Here is a 21,798-nt window from a genome sequence, read left to right as displayed (position 1 = left end):
AGCATGCATTTCCTGAAAAACTGTTTGTGGCCATAGGGGGCGCAATTTTAATGCACAAATCCCGAAACCACTGATAAGTTGCAATTTTTTGCAGGTCTGACCTGTCTGCAAAGGTTTTCCGGTTTTTTTTCGATGGGAAGGGGGTGAAAAGTGCCAAAAATGACTACAAATAAGAATAATAATAATAATAAAAAGAATAAAAATCCTAGCGGTTTCAATAGGGCTTCGCACCACTCGGTGCTCGGGCCCTAATAATAAAAAGAATAAAAATCCTAGCGGTTTCAATAGGGCTTCGCACCACTCGGTGCTCGGGCCCTAATAAAAAGAATAAAAATCCTAGCGGTTTCAATAGGGCTTCGCACCACTCGGTGCTCGGGCCCTAAAAATTCCATTGCTCCCCTCTCTGCTCCTATTCACTGGGTAAACTGGTGAACAAATAATTCATGACCAGGGCGAAGGGGTGGATGCTGCAGTGATGCTGCCGATACCACCAGACCTGCCGTGACAGGCCAAGATCTCTCACCTTGAAATTGCTTGAGTTCACCCATCCCGTCAGCTCGTCCACGGTCTTATCCAGCCGGGATTTGTCCTGGTCCACGTCCGAGGAACGCTGCGGGTCGCTCAGGTAGTCAATGAGGTCCGGACCGACCTGCAGCCTACGGCTAACGTCTTTCTGAACTACCTGCTGGTAAAAATAATCCATGTTTTCATGTCCCTCCATTGGGCACTCGGCGCCGTGTGGCAAGCCGCTGAAGCCGGCTGCAGACAGGAGACAGCGGTGGGAGGACCAGGTCAAGAAAATACTTTATCTGTGGTCCCGTGGAGGAGCAGAGACACGGTGTGGAGTGGACTGCGTCTGGCTGATGTTTGATTCTCAACATGCAACCGCTTGTCATAAAATACAGCCTAATTTAAGACACAAACCACCCTTCTGTCCAAATCAAAACGCTCAACTTTGTATGACAAAGACGTAACGTTAGCCCGCTAGCTCAGCTACTACACACAGCGTTAGCTTCGAGGGTTAACTCAAAACTTCGGGAAAGTTCAGTAACCGTGGAATAATAGTGGACGCCAGCTGGCTACTTAAATGTATCCACAATTAAAGCAATATTTGGCTATCTGTTATGCTAACAAAATAGCACGCAGCTAGTTAGCACAGAAACCCAAACAACGCTAGCCCGCTCCTCCTCCTCCTCAGCTAGCTTGGTTCGCTAACGTCAGTTACCCGCAGGCCTAACGCCGGGCTCCGCTCCGCTGTTTAATCCATGCCTGCGGGACGGGAACTCTGCGGAGCTTTAAACTGCACACTCCTTCAGCTGGAAAGTTGCACCAAGACTTCTACAATAAGCGCTCAGCTCCAGTCCCGCGTTTACTGGTTTTCTTTTAATCCAGGAATAACCGCCTCCGCTGCTGCTGATAAACCCGTTAAGTGGCGCTGAACTGGAGATGCCGGGGACTGCAGTTCACCAGGAGGCGCTGCCGATCAACGATCAGGCCGACGGGTCTTCGTGCACCGCACAGCTTGCCAGCATAATGCCTGATCTAAAATGCATAATTATCATGTGCGCCGTGGACCACCCTTGTGCTTAAAGAGAGAGATACTAAGTACACCAGTAGTACGTTAGTTGTAAGTTAAGCTTTATTTGTGTTATTCCTTATGGCTTCATAATAATTTTCTGTAACAGTCATGACTCAAACACACCGCACTGTTTATGTGGGTGTGTCTGCGTCTACATGGCTCTTGCGTGACATCTAGCGGTCCAGGAGCAGTGTGGCCTGTATTCAGTTTGCCGCAGCAAGCAAAGTAGGCTACTTCATAGACACTTTGAGACAAAATCTCAGACTGGAGAGACAAAGCACATTTACTATTTGTCACTTTTATTTATTTATTAATTTGTTTTATTTTTTAATTTATTTCTTTACTTTCATAAACATAAAATTGTTAACACAGTTGTCAAAGAGAGGGCATTAGTATCACAGCCAGTCAAGTCAGCCATGTATCTGAGTCTTTTTTCGTATTTCTGTCTGCTCTCCTTGTTTCAATCCTATCTATAGTCCTGCCAATCACCTCAGTCTTTGAGCACTTGGCACTACACAGCACTTTCTAGTCTCTTGTTTAGCGCAATATTGCGAGCTGCTTTGTTGTGTTTTCAGTGCTTTGAGCAGTTTTCAGTGCTTTGATCAGTATTTCATGCACCATGGGCCTGCTGTAGGAGTGTCTATGAAAGTAAAACAAAAAGTTGGTTCTGGGGCTTCTCATTTTACTGCATATGACATCAGGAATGGAATTTGTTGCTGATCAATTAAATACAAAGATCACACCATTCATGTGTCAAATGCTATTATAAAATAATTCTTAATCATTTCTTGATTCATTAAGCGATATATTGAATACATATAATTGATCATATCCTATACCATCAGTAAATTGCCAATTACACAGACCTACACAAATATGTAAATTCAAGTGATTGTCAAAGAGTTGAGGTGCCTTTGCTCACATTCTCATACCTATTATTCTAATTTTGAGCAAATTCAATTTTCATTTTAAAGCACTGTTGCACCATTGTGAGCCCTGATTATTATCCAATATACACAGCAATACATTTGAACAATGGACACCAGAGTCCAGTGAAAAGCAGTGAGTATACCACAGTTGTATTAGTGTAACTTAACTCTTTGAATAGTAGGGAGATTGGCAACCTGATGTAAACAAATGTGTCTGTGGTGCTAACTTAATCCAGGATGTAAACAAATGCTTAAGTGTTCAAGTAGGAGCTAGTGCACAGAGCTGCTGACAGGATTGGATCAGGGCCAACGTAACCACGCAGTAAACAGGAGAGACCACTCATCCTAGTAGCATTCAGAGTCGATATAGCGCTTTGAAACGCACAGGGTCTGAATCATAGGTCCTTTTTTTGTGTGAAAAAGCAACAGTTTCTTCTTTTTCATTTCAAAACGAATGAACGAATGACAAACCTATCTCCCTCTCTGAACAGACAGGCATGGACAATTACAATAAGCACTGAAAGAAATAATTATTGTTGGCCTACCCCAATTTTGAGTGAGTTGCCATAAGTGTAATTCTTTTTCCCATTGCAAAACATTTCTCTGTACGAACAGAATCAAAATCTTAACAAAAGTTTCTCTGATGCACACCTATGTCACATGTCACGTTCTGAATTTGTCCTTTCAACTCCTCCAGACTGGAGAGTTGAGCCGGCTGTGTTTAAGCGTCAATGTTTATATCGAGAAGATCTGCATCCCACCATAACCTGGCTCTCCTCTCCCTCCATGCTGCCAGTTTAATTGGTCAAAGCAGAATGGATCACAGGATGGTCACATACAGGTGTCATGTGATTGGTTGAGTTGATAATCCACAGGGAGCAAACTGCTGTACAGGATGCCAATATTGTCATATTTTTTCAAATGTTTTCCCCTTAAATTGATCATATTGCATTCTAGTTCCGCGAGTTCATACTCCTCCTCTCCCCCCATCTCCAGCTGTCCAGATGCAGTTACCATACACTCACAGGTGGGGGAGTCAGGGGTAGAGAGGAGCACAAGGGAGGGGAGATCCTGTTTCTGTCTTTTCAGTGAGAAAGAGAGGATGAGACCAAGAAAGAAAAACGAGTTTCTCCGTCGATGTTCTTTCCAACTACCTCTTCACACCCCAACCCAGAAACGCTGCAATTTCACAATATGCAATTTGGTGAGCAACAGGAGAGAGGAGAGGTGGGCTTAACTGATCATGGATCAGTGGCGATCAGTCTATATGTGTTGATCAGTGATCAAGAGCAGCGAGTGGGTCCAGCCCCTCCTCTCCTCTCCCCCTACAACTCCCACAGTCCCCTCCCCAGCCCCACCCTGTTTCAGCCCATTTCAGAGCAGCAGGACCTGTAGACAGAGGTGGCCCCCCCTGGCCCTCCACTGTCAGAGGATGATGCAGCAGCGGCACAAGCGCTGCCCACCTCCATGCACAGAGGGAGGGGGTGTCACTGGGGCAAAGTAGGCATGGACCTTGATCTCTGGAAGGTGGGCCTGTGTGGGGAAGAGATGTGTTAATACAAGGGCATGAAAAGATCGAGTTCAAGATTATTATTTTTTTTTTAAATGAATCATTTTACTTGTCCTTAAACTTTAAGGGATAGTTAGAATACACAATATTATGCCTACTTGTCGAGTGTTTGATGACAAGAGTAATGCCACTCTCATATGTAATAAGAGTATAACAGTTATAGTAATTTCCATTATCCTCATCCAAATCCAATATTACCCACAATAAAGACGTGACATGTTTATCAGTCAGCTTTAGAGTTGCTTGTAGAATAAGTTATTTAACCTTTGGATGGAGCCAGTCCACCTTATTCAACATTTTTCTTGTTCTTTTTTTGCTAGACCTGGCGTACCTACTTAGATGCTATGTGATCGAAAAAACACAGACTTTAGTTCTGTATGATTTATGCCACTGACCCGGATGCGTTTGATGCCAGCCCTGGTGACTTGCTGACAGTCGTAGAGCTCAATGTGCTCCAGACGATGGCAGCTCTTCAGGTGTTCCAGGGTCACGTCGGTGATGAGGGGGCAGTTGTCCAGCTCCACCACGTTGAGGCATTCTTGGCCACAGGTGCTGCTGCTGAGAGCTCTGATGCCATCGTCTGTGATCAGCTCGCAGTGGGACAGGGACTGTCAGGGGCACAGCAGACAGGGGTGAAGACACACAGGTACAGTAGATGGATTAATGCTCTGTGAACGAGGCTGAGGCAGAACCTGGCCCACAATCAGAATTGCGGGGGTGTAAATGTTTACCAGTGCTTGCAGGCGAGGACAGTGGATTGACAGCTGAACCAGAGTGTTATCTGTCACCTGTGCAGAGGAGAATATTGATGAACTAATTTCATTTCATTTAAACTCTATTTATACTCAAGAGATCAATTAAGGGATGACCCACACAATAAACAATGCAAATACATTAAACACACAACAAGCTGATAGCAAATGTTTATAGCAAGTCTTTAATTGAAACGGACATTTTTTTGCACGTTTGTTTATACATTTATATCCTACTAGAACTTATTTTCCAATCTCGGAAATCAATTTCAATACTGACTTCATTGGTTAGCTTGAGAGCTGCCCTCTTGGCAGTTAACATACCCTACACACCATGCTCAGCCATATAATTGTCATTATATCAGATTCAACCTAAGTAACACCATGAGCATGATGTTGGGAATAAATAGGAAAACCACAAATTGTCTTACCAAAATACATTCTTCTAAGTCCATTTTTTCAAGCTCATGACAATTCTGTGAAGAAAAACAGAAACCATTCAATTAAACTCAGAGATGTTGTAGTAGAATGGTTCCTTGACCCAACGAAAGGTTTAACAGAAAAGACAACAAGACAAAAAGAGCTAAATGAAACTGACCCTGGCCAGCACAGTGAACCCAGCGTCCGTAACATGGGAACATCGTGCAGCTTCAAGGATCCTGGCAAAAAAAAAAAACAGAAACAACCAAGATTTATCAAAATCATCAGCTAGCGAATGGGTAATGAAATGATATAAAATAATAAATGTGCATATATGCGTATGTTTTTCTTACTTGAGTCGGGGACAGTTGAGTCCCATTGCAGTGAGGGAGGCATCGGTGATGTTACCACAGCCAGACACACAAAGGATCTGTAGATTGTGGCATCCTCGGCACATACTAACCAGGCCCTCATCTGTTATTTGCTGGAGGCAACAAACACACAAGACAAATTACAATAATCACTGAAGCATACAGGCATATCCCTCATGCATTATTTTGAGTCCCTCTGTCCCCACAACCAAATGTTTGTCTTACTGTGCAGGACTGTATATTGATGGTGGTGAGTTCTGGGCAGTGTTTCTGAAGGTGTTTCAACGCTCCATCTTCCATCTGGGTGACAATAAAATATGCACAATATTGTGAATGACCTTGTTCAGTCATGTATGTACACCGTGTTCCAAATTATTATGCAAATTGGATTGAAGTGTCATGAATGTTTTGTTTTTCAATTAAACTCATGTATGATATTGTGTCTCAGGACGCCTTGGATCATTGAAATCAATCTCAGACACCTGTGATAATTAGTTTGCCATGTGAGCCCAATCAAAGGATATCTACTTAAGAAGGACGTTCCACATTATTAAGCAGGCCACATGTTTCAAGCAATATGGGAAAGAAAAAGGATCTCTCTGCTGCCGAAAAGCGTCAAATAGTGCAATACCTTGGACAAGGTATGAAAACAATAGATATTTCAAAGAAACTGAAGCGTGATCATCGTACTGTGAAGAGTTTTGTGGCTGATTCAGAGCACAAACGGGTTTGTGCAGATAAAGGCATAATGAGGAAGATTTCTGCCAGACAAATTCATTGGATTAGGAGAGCAGCTGCTAAAATGCCATTACAAAGCAGCAGACAGGTATTTGAGAATGCTGGTGCCGCTGGAGTCCCGCGAACCTCAAGGTGTATGATGCTCCAGAGGTTTGCAGCTGTGTATAAACCTATTATTCGGCCACCCCTGCTCACAAGCAGAAACGGTTGCACTAGGCTCAGAAATACATGAAGACTAATTTTCAAACAGTCTTGTTTACTGATGAGTGCCGTGCAACCCTGGATGGTCCAGATGGATGGAGTAGTGGATGGTTGGTGAATGGCCACCATGTCCCAATAAGGTTGCGACGTCAGACAGGAGGTGGCGGAGTAGTGTTTTGGGCCGGAATCATGGGGAGAGAGCAGGTTGGCCCCTTCAGGGTCCCTGACGGTGTGAAAATGACCTCTGCAAAGTATGTTGAGTTTCTGACTGACCACTTTCTTCCGTGGTACAAAAAGAAGAACAGTGCCTTCCGTAGTAAAATCATCTTCATGAATGACAATGCACCATCTCATGCTGCAAAGAATACCTCTGTGTCATTGGCTGCTATGGGCATAAAAGGAGAGAACCTCATGGTATGGCCCCAATCTACCCCTGACCTCAACCCTATTGAGAACCTTTGGAGCATCCTTGAGCAAAAGATCTATGAGGTTGGGAGGCAGTTGACATCAAAACAGCAGTTATGGGAGGCTATTCTGGCATCCTGCAAAGATATTCAAGAAGAAACTCTCCAAAAACTCACAAGTTCAATGCATGCAATAATTGTGAAGGTGAAATAAAAGAGGGGGTCCTATGTTGACATGTAACTTGGCCTGTTAAGATGTTTTTGATTGAAATAGCTTTTGATTTCACTAAATATGACTTCCACATTCTGCAAATTCAACAAATGACCATTTGTAGTTCTTTACAACCTATGCAATGTTTTGAAACTATGTTGTGCATAATAATTTGGAACGGTGCATTTTGAGTTTTTTATTTAAAAAAAAAATACTGTTATCATTGGGAGGTTTGTTCAATAAAATTTGAATCATACTCTAACGGTTGATGACTTGAAAATTATACTGACTGTCATTTGCATCGACTATTTAGGAAAATCTGAGAAAAATATAATTTGCATAATAATTTGGAACACACTGTATGTGAGTATTCTTATGTGTGTCTGCTAACAATCAACCAGGGGCCGGTTTCCCAAAGCCTTCGTAGAGCATTCTTAACGCTACGTCATTCGTAACCCCTACGTAGAGTTCCTACTTAACATTTCGCCTGTTTCCCGAAACGTTCTTTGCTACGAATCTCTTTCGTACGTCCTACGTTGGTAAGGTTGGTCTGGAGCGCCCTCAGAGCCTTCTTAGCTCTACCGTAGGGATGTTTCAGCTCTCATTTGTGTCATTTAACTAATAAATCTGACTGTATTTCATATCAAACGGACACAGATGACTGTATTAAATAACAAACTGTTAAAAACGATAACTGTATATAGCGTACATATCACATTTAAAGTAAGCTATATATTTTAGCAGAATACCATTCACTCTGATTCACAAAGTGTTCAAACTATAAGTAGCCTACATAGTCATCTAACTGACTTGACAATCAGCATTAACTGATTGGATGCGATGTCCGTCAATATGAAAATAGGCTACTTTATACGTGATACACTACAGCCTACAGTCGGATCGTTTTTATCAGTTTGATATTTAATACAGTCATCGCTGTGTCCCTTTGATATGAAATACAGTCAGATGTATAAGTTTAATAACAAGTGAAGTCCCTGCGATCGCTGTGGCATCGCCAGAGATAGGCTTGGCTACTACAGACCCCCACATTTCCTTCCGTAAGCACCATGCGTAAAACGGACACGAGTGACATCCCTGTTGCGCATGGAACTGCCACAAGTCATTCATGAAGAAAATAATTGCTGGAAACAATCTTAATCTCCTCCGCTGTTTCTATATTTTTCTATAGCCTTGGCTACCTTTTTTTAAATCAGTAGGCCTATAGGCTATGGTAATACGTTCGACCAAGGTTAACACTAGAACCATCGCACTGTGTTCCACACACTGCGGAGCTGTCAGCTGAGCCGGCTCAGCTGACAGCTCCGCAGTGTGCGTCGGATTCTCCGCCTCAAAACATGTAAACGTGTGAAAAAATTAATGAATAATCAATTAAAGCTTACCTTAAAATAAGTGTGCCATGTTACTGTTTATTGTATTTAGGATTTTAGCTCATTTGGATGCTGTTTGGGCCGTCTGTTTTTATTGATATAGGCCATTGGCGATATTCTACTTTCAGTTTCCTTACTGACCCACCACGAAACGTGATTATTGTTCTTAAAGATACTTAGATTATAAAGCAAGAGGTGTTAAATAAATGTTTCGGCTTAGAAGGATTTCTAGTAATCTTTTATTCGCAAAGACTTGTCATGCAGCTTCGCATGAAATAAGCAGGAAATGGAAAATCTAACTCTGAGCAATCGATTTCAGCAGTGTACGTACGACGTATGGAGTGTTTCTCCTAAGAGACCGTTCGGGAACCACGACTACAGAGGTAAACAACTTTGGTAAGTCATAACGTAGGAGTCTTCGTAGCTCGCTAAGAGATGACGTTATCGGGAAACCGGCCCCAGGACTTGAGATTGTATGACTCTTGGAAGATAAAATGGGAGGAAACTATACTCATTTTCACCCTGGTTTCCAATTATTTCAATCACTTATATCTGCCGTGAGCCCCAAAAGAAGATTCATAGGGGTATAATGTTATTTTTTGAAGGCCAAAAATAAGACTTTGGGAGAAAAAAAAAGAAGACGGAAACTAAGCACACAGCCTAAACTAAATATTCAATCTGTGGAGAAAACAACCAATGAGATACAAATACAAGTAAGAAACTCAAATTTTATGGGATGGAAAATTGACCGTGTTGGGAACAGCAAGTCTGGAAAAAGGGCCTATTTCTCTTCATACAGCCTGCTTTCATTCTTCAGCAGTTGGAAAGTGTGGCGTGTATAGTGTTTATAATGGTTTTGGTTATTATTGTCAATGATCTGGGAATTAATAGGCCTTTGTTTTGGAGTTGTAGGACTCTCTTTACAGTGAAAGGTTGAGAGCAATGTCCTCTTCCAGAAGATAACACAACATGTGTAACTGTTGCAAACTGAGTAAAATAAGTCAGCCTTAACATATTTCTAAGTAATCTACTCCCTTTCAGAAATCTTGGAATTCTATTATTTCTTTACCTGTGTGCAGCCTCTGAGGAACAGTGCTCGTAAACCATTGCAGCCTCTGGCCAGAGCCTCAATGCCATCACGTGTGATCTGGTCACACCATGACAGGTTCAACGTCTCCAGCATTCTGCAGCCATCACTGAACAAGCACACAATACACAATGTGAAGATAAAGACAAAACACACAGGACAAGTGAACCAAATGGAAATAAGTCTTATTATATAACCTGTGTGCCTTTATATTTTAAAGAGTTTAAAAAAAATCGGTGTGCACAATATAGTATGTGTGAAGTATTGAGAAGTCATTTCTTAAATGAGCTCATGGGGGTTATGGGTATGAGTTCTAGTAGCCAAGGCAATACCAAGTTTCAGGTGCTACCTGAGAGCCTTGAGGGAGTGGTTGCTGATGGACACACAGGAGGTGAGATCTAGCTGTTTGAGTTTGGAGCAAAACTTGCTGAGGCTGAGACAGGTGCTGTCTGTGATCTTGGTGCAGCCGTTCAGGTTTAACACTTCGATGTTTCTGCAGTTCTGAGCAAATGTCCTGGGAAACGGTTAAGGAGCAGAGAGGGAGAAAGGGAATTAGTCAAGAATCGCTTCATTGAAGTGTCAGATGCTGGGAGCTGCTCAGGAGCCAATTAACAGAGCCGTCAACAGGCCCTTGGGGAGGTTGATGTACAGCTACTGTATATTTACTTTTTAGTCTTTTTTATCTCCAAAGGACAGCTTGTAGTGCTTTAAATCAGTTGTTTGTAGAGGGGATAGAAATGTTCAAGTGAATTTGTGTAAATGAACAGATCTCTTGAGACCTGTGGCTGAAGAGGCACAATCCCTTTAACATTTTAAACGTGATCACACGCTCACACTGTCAATAAGTCACAGCAAGTATACAAAAACTAATGAGAGAATGACTTTTGGTTTAAGTCAAAGCAGATAATCTCACTTCATGGAGGCATCTCCCACGCTCAGGCAGCCCCTGAGGCTCAGCTGCCTCAGAAAGCCTCCACAACGTTTCGAAATGTTCTCTACCACCCGCCCCTGAGAGACACAGGGACAGAGAGAAAAAAAAGAGAGAGAGAGATAGAGAGAGAGAGAGAGAGAGAGAGAGTAATATGACTTGGGCCATAGGACAGAGGATCAGCTGTGACGTCACAGTCGGCACCAAAGCCAGTTGACCCAGCACTAAGCTTTGGGCCGGATAATGCTCCTCAACAAGCACACAAATAGTCAAGCGCACACACACATAATTACTATCCATTCTACCACATCTTTCTTCTCCTTTTCTTTCTCTCCAAAAGGCAACTCTCACCTCTATATCCGTCTGGAAGTTGAACAAGTCAATTTTCTGCCAGTTACTGCCATCCAAAGCCAGGACATTCCACGCCTGAGAGGGTGACAGACAGGTTGTGGACAGAAAAGCTCAAAAGATGAGAAAATACTATATCATTAAAAGGAATTCACTTTTATGACTTAACTTTATTTATTTTTACTTTTTTTATAACAAATACATAGAAAAAGATGAACCTGTTCTTTGTGATTCATCACAGGGAAAGAAACATAATATTCTCCTATTAGATGTGCTTCAGAGCTGTTTTAAGAGAAGCCATCAACACAGCTCTGCAATCACATTACACCTGCCAAGCCCTTGCTATTATTCACAGATAGCTCATTCATAAATGGCTTTCAGCTGCAGTGCTAAACGGCGGTCCACCTACACAGAACCAGCAGGTGGCACTGTATTACAGACATTTCTATAGAATTCAATAATGGTGAACCAGTTTAAAATGAACCATGCCACAGTTAAGAATGACATGAATCCGTTATTGTATTTAACAGTGAGTGTGTTGGTCCACAGTGGGTGACGTGGAGGTGTAGAGGGGGAAGTGCTTACCTTGGATACCTGGGCACACCTACAGAGCGTAACCACATCTAGATAGGAGAATATTCTGCAAAGAGAGACCAAAAAAGACCTTTAGATAAAGAGCTCAGTTTCTTCACTGAACTATATATTAACATCTTTCCTTTTGTATTATTCAATAAATGTTTTTTTGCTGTGTAAAAAAAGAACAATCCCCTGTGTTTGGTTAGAAGCAGGAGAGCCCCACAGACAGGCAGTGTTAGAGCTGTGGGCCGGTCAGCCACAAAGGGCTGCATGCAGCAGGCTACTGGGTCAGCTCAATCCATTAATCTGCCAATGAGTAATCTCTGGCACTCGGGCAGTGAAGGCCACATACAGACAAACATATACCGTATACAGACGGACACACATACATTCATCCAGACATGTATACACCGTCTGGGTTACCATTGCTTAAATGGCCCCTGTTACTCTCATAGACGTGCCTTAAAGGGCCAACCTATGGAAAAAGTGAGGTATTTAGAGAATTGTCATGGTGCCAAAGCTTTGCAGCTGGGGTCTGAATGTCCTTTTAACCCTAGGAAACAGGAGCCGGCCATTGTTTCCTTCATATAGACGCAGACAAAGGCTGTGTGTTTTGATGTGAGTTCGGCCAGGGCATGTTGGGACATGGCCCTGTGTAATCTATACAGGAGTCTTGTGTAAGGGAGGACATCCATACAATCGACAAAGTGATGCGAAGACACCCACAGACAGGCTCAGTTCTTGGAGTGATCGCATACCACCACAAAAGCTGACCAATCAAGCAGCCTGCCCATCGATCTCCTTTCTAAGAACTGGTTAATGGCTGGTGACGCTGATCATTGATTGACTGTCTGTTTTAATCAAACACAATGAGGTTTTCCATTATGTGTGAGAGAGAGGCCTTTTCCTGACCACAGCATAATTCTTCTGTGGTTGCTAAAAGGCCCCTCATCTTAATCATACTCACAGGGAATCTGATTTGGTGAGCCGTCTTTTGAATCCTGCTAACCTATTTGATATTTGCACTTCATAATAAAAGCATTATAGTTGAGAACTGCCCTGCTGTCTTAGATAAATACAGTTTGTTGAATACATCCATGATGGACTATAGCTAACAACCATAAATAATGGGAGGAGATGATATATTAGAGCTGAAAACAGCAAGAGTATGTGTTTCATTCTGCTTCACAAGAGGAAGTCAAAATGTTGCCTCTGAACGCAGACCCAACAGAAAATATTTTAGAAGCCTGTGATTGTTCCATCAAATCTTGCCGGGTATGCTTGTTTTTTTGATAGGTGCATAATGGGATTTTAAATGGTGCACAGTTCTATTTGTTGACAAAATGTTCACCTGGCCCGTCGAGCACGGTTAGATAAGAGAGAGTCAAGCCTCACCATGAGTCTAGGACTGGTTGCCATAGTAACACCAGTTAGACATGAATTTGAGTGGTGGTATGGAAGGTGCTGAGTCAGTGCTTCTGGGTAAGGAGACCCTGAACCACGCTGAACTCTCTCTCTGTGGCTCGTCTGTCTGTCAGGTGAGGTCTGACTACATCACGGCACAGTTTTCACCGCCTATATCCGTGCTGCATTGCCCTACATAACAGCTGTTTACAATGCAGCACCGAAAAGGCAGACACACTCGAAAACAAGGCAGGTACTCGGGCTCTGCCACAACGATACAGGAAACTTTAACGCTAATTCTGATGACAAAACTAGTAAATCTTATTAACAGATTAATAAGCAAGTATTTGTTTTGCAAAATAGACATCATGGTTGATGTACTCCAGAGTTTCCAAAAGCTCTTCTCTCTTCACCGGTCACTATATGTATGAGTTGTAAACAGTTTAAACAAAGAATAAGTTTATCCTGTAAAACTCTCCAATCGCTTCATTACACAATTAGTCGATTAATCGATTATTTCATTATGTTAGATGTTGGCTAAGGGAATTCATAGCATGCACTTTTCACTATTTCCTTAGTTTGTCTTTGTTGTTTATTGACAAAATGATGAATTGATTCATCAAGACAATAATCAACAGATTCATCCATAAAAATAATCCTTTCACTCTTTTTTGCATTTAAAAAAATAAGTGTATCGACTGAAGAGGTGAAACTTAAAGCACTGATCAGAGAAACTTCAGGAAAGAAAGTATCTAATTATTGTTCTTCATTTCTGTCCCATAATACATCTGAGGAACCTCTTGCAAGGGCCCCACTCCTCTGATTTACTCTATATTTTAATTCAATCCACAATCTGAAATTGGTATGAACTGGTTTTCTATGTCTATATCTATGTCTATATTGTGTTTCAAAATGTCTGCACACAGATTTATCCTTGCATAATATAAATGCACTGGAACAACATAATCTCCCTCAATGTGTGTGAGTACCAAGGTGACGGGGAACAACAAAATTATAGTTACAAAAAAAGGACTCTAGCCAAACCACTTTCCATGGTTTAAAAACAAGATTTACTGTGGTGACAATGAGCATTCAATTCTCCCAACCGATGTTGTGCAAGTGTCTCAACATGACACGTGTGACAGTATCAGATCATGTGTTGCAGCAAGCGAGTGAATGCGAGTGTATATGTTTCTCTGTCCACCGGTGAAATGATTGCTGGTGTTAATGGGTGTACTGGTAGTGTCTGTGGAGCACAGCTGGAGCAGCAGAAGAGCACAGCACTGCGGAATTCCCCACCAGCTACGACAAGCTATTTATAGCACACATACACAGACGTACAGTTTGCATAGGCCCAGGAGCATTTCACACACGCGCACACACACAAACATGCAGAAATAAAACAGTGTGTGTGTGTGTGTGTGTGTGTGTGTGTGTGTGTGTGTGTGTGTGTGTGTGTGTGTGTGTGTGTGTGTGTGTGTGTGTGTGTGTGTGTGTGTGTGTGTGTGTGTGTGTGTGTGTGTGTGTGTGTGTGTGTGTGTGTGTGTGTGTGTGTGTGTGTGTGTGTGTGTGTAGGATTGGGATGTTCTTTATTATTAATCTTACCTAAGAAGAAGCTCTTTGGGGAGCTTCTTGTTAATGGGGGCTTCATCACTGTTTGAGAACACCTGCGGAGACACAAGATACACAACAACAACAATTAGCGTGTGTATTTGTGCATGAGAAGTTGCATGTGTGTGTTTGAGGTGGTCAAGAGCAAGGAGACAAAAACAAGACCCAAGCGGTAACAATGGAAAGATAGAGCAAAACAAAGCACAGAGCATCATTATCACCGTCACAAGAACATTACATCATTATTTTGTTTCAACTCAAAATTAATTCAAAAGATAAGTTAACATTTTTTCAAGTAAATCTCAAAACATGCCTAATATCCACATATACTGTATACATTCAAAGCACTTTTAGTCACTTTATTGGTTCCTTCTGTACATACTGGCTGGAAAAATAAGTATAAGTTAGTAAAAATGGAAATGGGTCTCTTTCAGAGTCAGTCTCTTTAGTCACTTTAGAGAGGGATCTCCTTTTAGCCAGTACAAGGGGAATGGTAACTTCAAAAAAATGTATGTAAAAGCACATGGCTTTTGGTTTATTACTCTAAAAAAATATATTTGGCTATTCTCTTACTACTATTAGGAAAGATATTGCTTTCTTAAGCTATGCTACTAAACCAGCCAGAGCCACTTTGGGCTGTTTTAGTCTCCTTACAAGCTTATAATTCTGTTAGTCTGGTCAGCTTGTTGGCACGCTTAGCTCAATTAGGCTACTTGCTGAATGTCTTGCCATCTGCTAAGTGGGACACGCGCACACACACAGACACACACACACACACACACACTTGCACATTTACAGGTGATTCAAGTCAGACCTCTCTGTGTGAAGAACAGAGGCAGAACATTGTAGATCAAGTGGGCTGGATTCAGCTATGAATATAAATCACGGCAAAACACCCAGTGCCTCTGCAGACACGCGTCCTGCCGGTGATACACTTGTATCCTCAAAATGTATACTACCTAATGAGGGGGACACCCTGCTGTGTCACATGCAAACTCAAATGCTGAAATGTGAAAAACAAACAGACTAAGAGGAGCAAGGAAAGGCACACCAGGAGCCAAAGCTTGATAAGGAAAACGCATCCAACTAGCTCCACAAACAGATGCAAGCTACCCGAAAGAGGAAGCAATGAAGGAGAAGGGAAGATATGAGAAAAGGGGGGGAAAGGGAGGAGAGGGTGGATGAAAGAGAAGGATACAAATAAAGAAATTGTCCTACAATCAAAGCCTACAGGGAAAATATGAACAAAAAGTGCTATAACAACGGAGAGTGAGGAAGTCAAGGCCATTTGAGAGGAAATGGGGTCAAAATGACAGTTAGTCCAGAGAAAGATTAACTAAGGTGGTATGAATGTTCACGCCCAGGTAACGATAGCACAGACCGAGTGTTTTTAAACACAGAGCTGAACCTATTGGTTAACTGTATATCCTATAATAGCTCCAGGATAAAGTTCAATTGTGTTCCATCATGGGTTCCCACAAACCCTTGTAGTGAATAACACATTTTCAAAATCTGCCCATGAGGGTTGAAGGCAGCTACGTCTATGAGAAGCTCAATGAAGGCAATACAAATAGTCTGAATTAACACACGAATAATAAAGCCCTAACATGGGATTCAGTGTCAGTCGTTTATTTTTTTGTAGAGCTGTCAATTGAGTAAACTTTGAATGGTAAGAACCTGAACCAGTCAACAGACGGGGTGCATAGTACATTAACTCAGTGTCTCTTTAAAGCCAGAGGTGGCTTAGGATTTAGGACTAAATATAGATTTAATTCCAAACCACCTCTGTAACACATCACTCACCTCTGACCTTTCATTCAAAAGACACATATTTTCATTACTTAACATGCTGGAATCAAACCTGGCAACATAATTTTTGGGTCTAAACTTACAAACTGAAATGCAAGTTTAACTGTATAATGGCAACAGTTTATCAATAAGGCCATCAAGGGAAACTGCATTTTCATAATTGAGTAATTGCTTTAAATAATCATTTATTAGCAAAAATTGCCAAATATCTGCTGGTCAAAGCCTGTTCTCTTTTATATGGTTTAGGCTGTTTAATAATAATTTTCTTTATTAATATATTTTGCTGATTATTTTTTCAATTGATTTATAACTTTTGGGTCTACAAAACACCATAAAACTGTAAAAGCTGTCAAGCCTATGTCCTAGTGTATTATGAAAATAGTTGCTTATAAAATTTCTGTCGCTTGACAAACCGACTAATTCTAAAAACTTTTCTAAAATGACTCCTGCACATACAAAACACGCAATTTGACCAAATATTAACACATTTCCAGTGAAAATTTAATTTCCTTGTTAATGGGCATAAAGTTGTTGTTGCAGAACACAAAAGAACCCCAATTTACAGTAGTCTATGATAATGTGGCGAGTGCAGTATTATGTTACTAATCTGAGATGATAATATTGCATTATGACAGCAAGGTTCAAAGCGGCCTCTGGTATGAACGCTTCGTTAGAGTATCACCTCAGCGTTCTGGTGCTCTCGTTCTGTTTGGCAGCAGGGCAGCATTCCCAAGCAGGGAGTTCCTCTCTGCTGTCATACTCCTATTCCTAGGCAGTGTGCAACAGGGTGGATATTCAAATCTGGTTTTTGAACATTCACGGCTCAGGTTTCGAGTTTCTTTGCCACATTTAAGCAGCTATGGGGAAATTAGATCCTGTTCATATTATGCGTTCAATTCCTTGCCTGCAATGCAACAAGGGGCTTGTGCCAGGTATTTCGTTTTTAAGCATCATCTCAGGGCCAGCAGTCTTACTCTGTTACCCCTTACTCTTCAGTCTCTCGCTCTCTGACACACAGCAGCCTGTTTCCCACCATACACTGCATTTCATCTGCATCTAAGAAGCTTACAACTCTGTTGAGAAATCCAATGACATGGCAACCCACATCAGCACCACTTCCGCCTTTTGCTCTCATTAGCTCACAGGTAGAGACGCATATTTTCTTGTACTGTACTGACAAGCTCAAAGCGGCCAACCATCTGACTTTGGAAGTCAAGTACAATCAAGTCGAACCTCCAAAGAATCTCAACAATGCGTGAGTGATATTTCAGATAAGCAATGCTCAAAGCTGAGGGGAACCAGTTCGACGAGAGCTGATAAACAGCTGTAGTCAAGGAAACGTTGACACAGCAAAACATGGTCATTGTTTTAACACAAGTGTTAAGCATGAATCAAAGGTTTGGGAACCGAGTCGCACTTCAAAGAAACCTGTAAAGCTGCACGCGGGTGAGTGAGCAGTGGTGGAGCGTAACCAAGTATGTTCATTCAAGTTGTGTACTTAAAAAAATTTTTGAGGTAGGTCTACATGTAGGGGACACCGGGGCTAGTAGGCACAGTTTTTATTCTAGTGAGAATTGCTCATCACCTAAACATCTTCCAATAGTCATTCCTACATTAAATTGAAGGTTTGGCTTGAAATGTGTTGGCTTGAAATGTGTATCCCTCTCATTTTCCAACTTATTGTCATAAAGAAAAAATTAATCATCAAAGACACCCATCAAAGTTACACATTGTGACAACCAACCCAATCAAGGGGTCACACACTATGGGGTTGTTTGTAACAATGTTATCTTAATGGGAATAATCTTAAAAAGAAGGCAAGAAGGCAGAACTAAATTTGAAAGTTTAATTAGTTGACAAATAGGCCTACATAACTAACCGTTTCTTCTCCAGCTGGGGTGGAGTGCACCGATGTGCAGTAGCCTTGGCAGCTGGTCTAGTTTGGAATGCACTGGGTTATTTTGATTTTGCTGCCCTTTTTTCTTTTGCATGCTAGCTGCCTTTTCCTGCTATATTCTTTCCTTCTCTGGGGTGTCAGTGAGGAAACAGCTTCACAATTTATTTCGTTATTGGGTTCCTTTTCTGGCTGCAGTGTTTGGATAACATGTGACAACCAACCAACCCCCCAAAAAATGTGACGACCAACCCCAACTTGAATTTCTTGCTAGCATCAAGGCCAACAACCATCTGACAACTAACTAGCTTGCTAACAACAATCTAAACTATAGCTTACTCTTCACACTTTTTAGGGTAACAAGTGTTTTGTTATAAACCCATTGTGTAAAAGCCTAGAAGAAAAATACAGAGGAGCTAAATATTTTCAATTAGACATGAAAAACACAAACAGAGTCCTCTCACCTCAAATTCAGCAGTCTAACTCCAAGGAAGACTATGTCGGTGACCTCTGATCATAATTCTGGATATTTACATACCAAAATTTCACAGACAGCGCCTTCTGGTTCCGCGATATAACGATTGTGACAACCAACACGTGTGACATATAACCCCGTTCTCCCCTAAATGCTAATTTATGCTGTAGTCATTATTTTTGAAAATGAAGGGTTTTAAATACAAAGCACAAGCAGATAATCATATTATAAAATATGATGTACCGACATAGATTAAACTACCCCAGAGTAGGCTATGTAAAGCAGTAGCCTAGAGAATCGCTTTACCTCCCCCTGCTACAACATACAATTCTACATACTATAATACAGCAGTAAAATCATTCACTTAGTTAAACACTGCAGGGATGATTCTTTCTGACTATTATTACTTTTGATACGGTGAGTATATTTTGCTCTACATACTCTTGCACTACATTTGAAATGCATACTCACACTGACGTATTTTTCATTTGCAGCTTAAAATATTGCAATTGTACACTTAGGTTAAAGATCTGATCCCCCACCACTCAGCACGGAGCTCTACAACACGTATGAAAGGTTGTGTGTGTTCACTACATTCCTGCACAATCATCAGCATTAAGGAACTATGGAAAGGGTGTGGGACTTTCAATTCACGGCCATCATGTTAGGTAGGCTACATGCATTAGGCCTATTAGCCTACTAATGATTCTTGGACACAAAAACAAAATGACCAGCTGCAGTGTGCCCCCTACCCTACCCTACCCCCCAGTGGCACCTGCCATTTACATGTGTCTGCAATGAATGCTGCTATACGCTGATGGTAGTCTTTGTATTTACATTACTCTCCATCTGCAGACCCAGCCCCCCCCCCCCCCCCACACACACACACAAACACACTCCTGAAAGCCTGTAACCTGAGGCGACAGAGCCAGCAAGCCTCGGCCCTGATAAATAGACTATCCTGAGCCACAGCCTCCTGCCCCGCAGTCCTGAGCTGAGTGAGCTCCCATGATGTCGCTGTCTGCTGGTGCGGCAGGACAATAACAGGATTTTGGATTACCCTTGACCAACAAAACGCCTTGGCTCCATGTAAAATTAGGAGCACGGTTGACCACACACACACACACACACACACACACACACACACACACACACACACACACACACACACACACACACACACACACACACACACACACACACACACACACACACATCTAATAGAGACAAACAGTTTAACCACTGGTGGTCCACTCCCTACTTACCTCGAACCGGCCCTTGGTGATACCGTTCATGTCTGCGGCGGCACGTCCCTGCTACACGCCACGCGTGCACCAGTCGAGCCGTTTGACGAACACCGTTGTTTTTGTCGCCGTTTTATTTTTGGTCGGCCAGAGTGTAGGAGCCGAGAGCTGGGAGCTGGGTCCTCACACCCTCCTCCTACGCCGACTCCCCCCCAACCCCCAGCCGTCAGCGAGGCTCCCGTCTCCGGGTCAGCGAGGGTGTTGTTGGTCCGGGACGGCCTTCGGTACCGCGAACGCTCGGTGTCTCTGAGAGTAGCGGCTCCGCAGCCCGTCTCATCACAGCAGGGCTACCAAAATAACAATAATAGCATGGACGGTCTGTCAAGTGACTTCACTTCCGCCTTTCCCTTCATCGCTCGAGAGCGAGTCAGCTGGCTCCCCAAATCTCTCAAGTTTGCTTGAGCAAAAGAAACACCCCGGGAAACGCGAAGTTAGCGTCCACTATCATGTCTCGCGGCGTGTCGCCCCCGCATCGCACGCACACACAGACGTTTTGTTCCTCGGTTCTCTGTGTTTACTTGCGGAGAAATGGGAGGGCTTATGTGACGTCATTGCTGCGGGAAAAGCACGCGTGGTCGATTTGTTTTGATTGTCGGTGGTCTCTGAGGACAAATCTTTAGGGAATCACCGACAAAGGGGTCTTTTATTTCTACTGGCCGCGTTCACAGTGGCCTCGGGTACAACCCTCAAGCGGGACGTGACCTGACACGAACCCTGCGCGGGTCAGTCTGGTTAAGGGAAGGAAACACCTCTGCGTCGGTGAACGACTCATCAAGGAGCCAATTGAGTTTCTCCACACTGGAGATGTGTAACACCGTCACAGTGTGGCTTCAGCCTGTAGAAACACACCTTGACCCCAAATTAATTGCTGGGCTGACTTCTCTGTCACTCCTGCCGTATGTAGGCAGCAGTAGGCATAAACAATGTTAAAATACACGTAGGCCTAACACACAGTCCTGCATTGAAGTGTTATCAGCAAAATGTAAGCTAGCTACTTAAAGTAACAAAAGTAAAAATAGACTAGGCCTAGTTACTACTTTGGCTATCACAAATTTCCCCTTTCATTATGTTGTAATTGTATTAAATATTTCTACTCTGCTACTTTTCAAAGGGAAATATTGTAGGCTACTTCTGCAATTAATTTATTATACAGCAATGGTTTAATAAAAAAAGGGAAAGGCCCTAACCAGCTTTTAAAACAGGTTGTTTTGTTCCACTAAAACAATATTAAATATTTAACTAAAATGGTCTGACCTGCTTCTAATACAAATTGACTTATTTTGTAAAACAATATTTAATTTCTAATCATTTTAATGCATCCATCTGCGCATATTGTTTCAAGATACCGACATGCATTTCCTTTTTTTGAAAAGCTCAATTTATATTGGAAATAGGGTAACAGATTTGTTGTACTTGTTATTAAGGTTTTATAGACTCAATTATAGACAGAAAAAACTTATAACACTTATTGCAGGGGTTGGCCTCAGGCAGCAGACATATGTGAGTAGTGTGAGTTACACATCCAGTGAAATATCTTTACAGTCGTTCTCAACATCCACAGCTAGGGGGCGCTCTTATGCAAGCAGCCTCATCTCTGTTCATCCTGTTACAGCACAATGAACAGTACACACACGTTTACCCTTGTATTATAGCACTATGCATGCCCTTGTACTGTACTAGTGTGAAGGTTTTCTTTTTTGCACATTTCTCTGTGGTTTTCATTCTCTTCAACTTTATACTACTATACGACTACTTCTACTCACAGGGGGAACATTTAACTTTTTACAGTTATCTGACAG

General features: G+C 42.1%; 2 protein-coding genes across 8 annotated transcripts in view; both read right to left on the bottom strand.

Annotated features, from left to right (window-relative positions):
• The window catches only part of clasp2 (cytoplasmic linker associated protein 2), a 66,583-nt gene extending 65,143 nt beyond the window's left edge, over window positions 1-1,440 (bottom strand). For all 7 annotated transcript variants that reach the window (XM_080045319.1, XM_080045312.1, XM_080045314.1 and 4 more), the window contains exon 1: window positions 524-1,440. In XM_080045319.1, coding sequence (XP_079901445.1) covers window positions 524-721 — 198 coding nt within the window. In that variant the 5' untranslated portion in view covers window positions 722-1,440. The remainder of the gene's footprint in view (window positions 1-523) is intronic.
• A 2,459-nt stretch (window positions 1,441-3,899) lies between these two features.
• Window positions 3,900-20,451, bottom strand: fbxl2 (F-box and leucine-rich repeat protein 2). Its single transcript, XM_080045565.1, has 14 exons — window positions 19,961-20,451; window positions 14,512-14,573; window positions 11,512-11,566; window positions 10,930-11,004; window positions 10,564-10,658; window positions 10,000-10,164; window positions 9,633-9,759; window positions 5,847-5,921; window positions 5,604-5,734; window positions 5,429-5,489; window positions 5,262-5,306; window positions 4,810-4,866; window positions 4,474-4,686; window positions 3,900-4,041 (listed from the first exon to the last, which is right to left on the bottom strand). Exons 1-14 carry the CDS (start codon window positions 19,988-19,990, stop codon window positions 3,934-3,936), a joined length of 1,299 nt encoding a protein of 432 aa, XP_079901691.1. The 5' UTR covers window positions 19,991-20,451; the 3' UTR covers window positions 3,900-3,933.
• Window positions 20,452-21,798: the final 1,347 nt, after the last annotated feature.

Source organism: Ammodytes marinus (assembly GCF_949987685.1).
Source record: "Ammodytes marinus genome assembly, chromosome: 17".
NCBI lineage: Eukaryota > Metazoa > Chordata > Actinopteri > Uranoscopiformes > Ammodytidae > Ammodytes > Ammodytes marinus.
The sequence above is the reverse complement of the archived record's forward strand: the minus strand, read 5'-3'. Positions and strand labels throughout refer to the sequence as shown.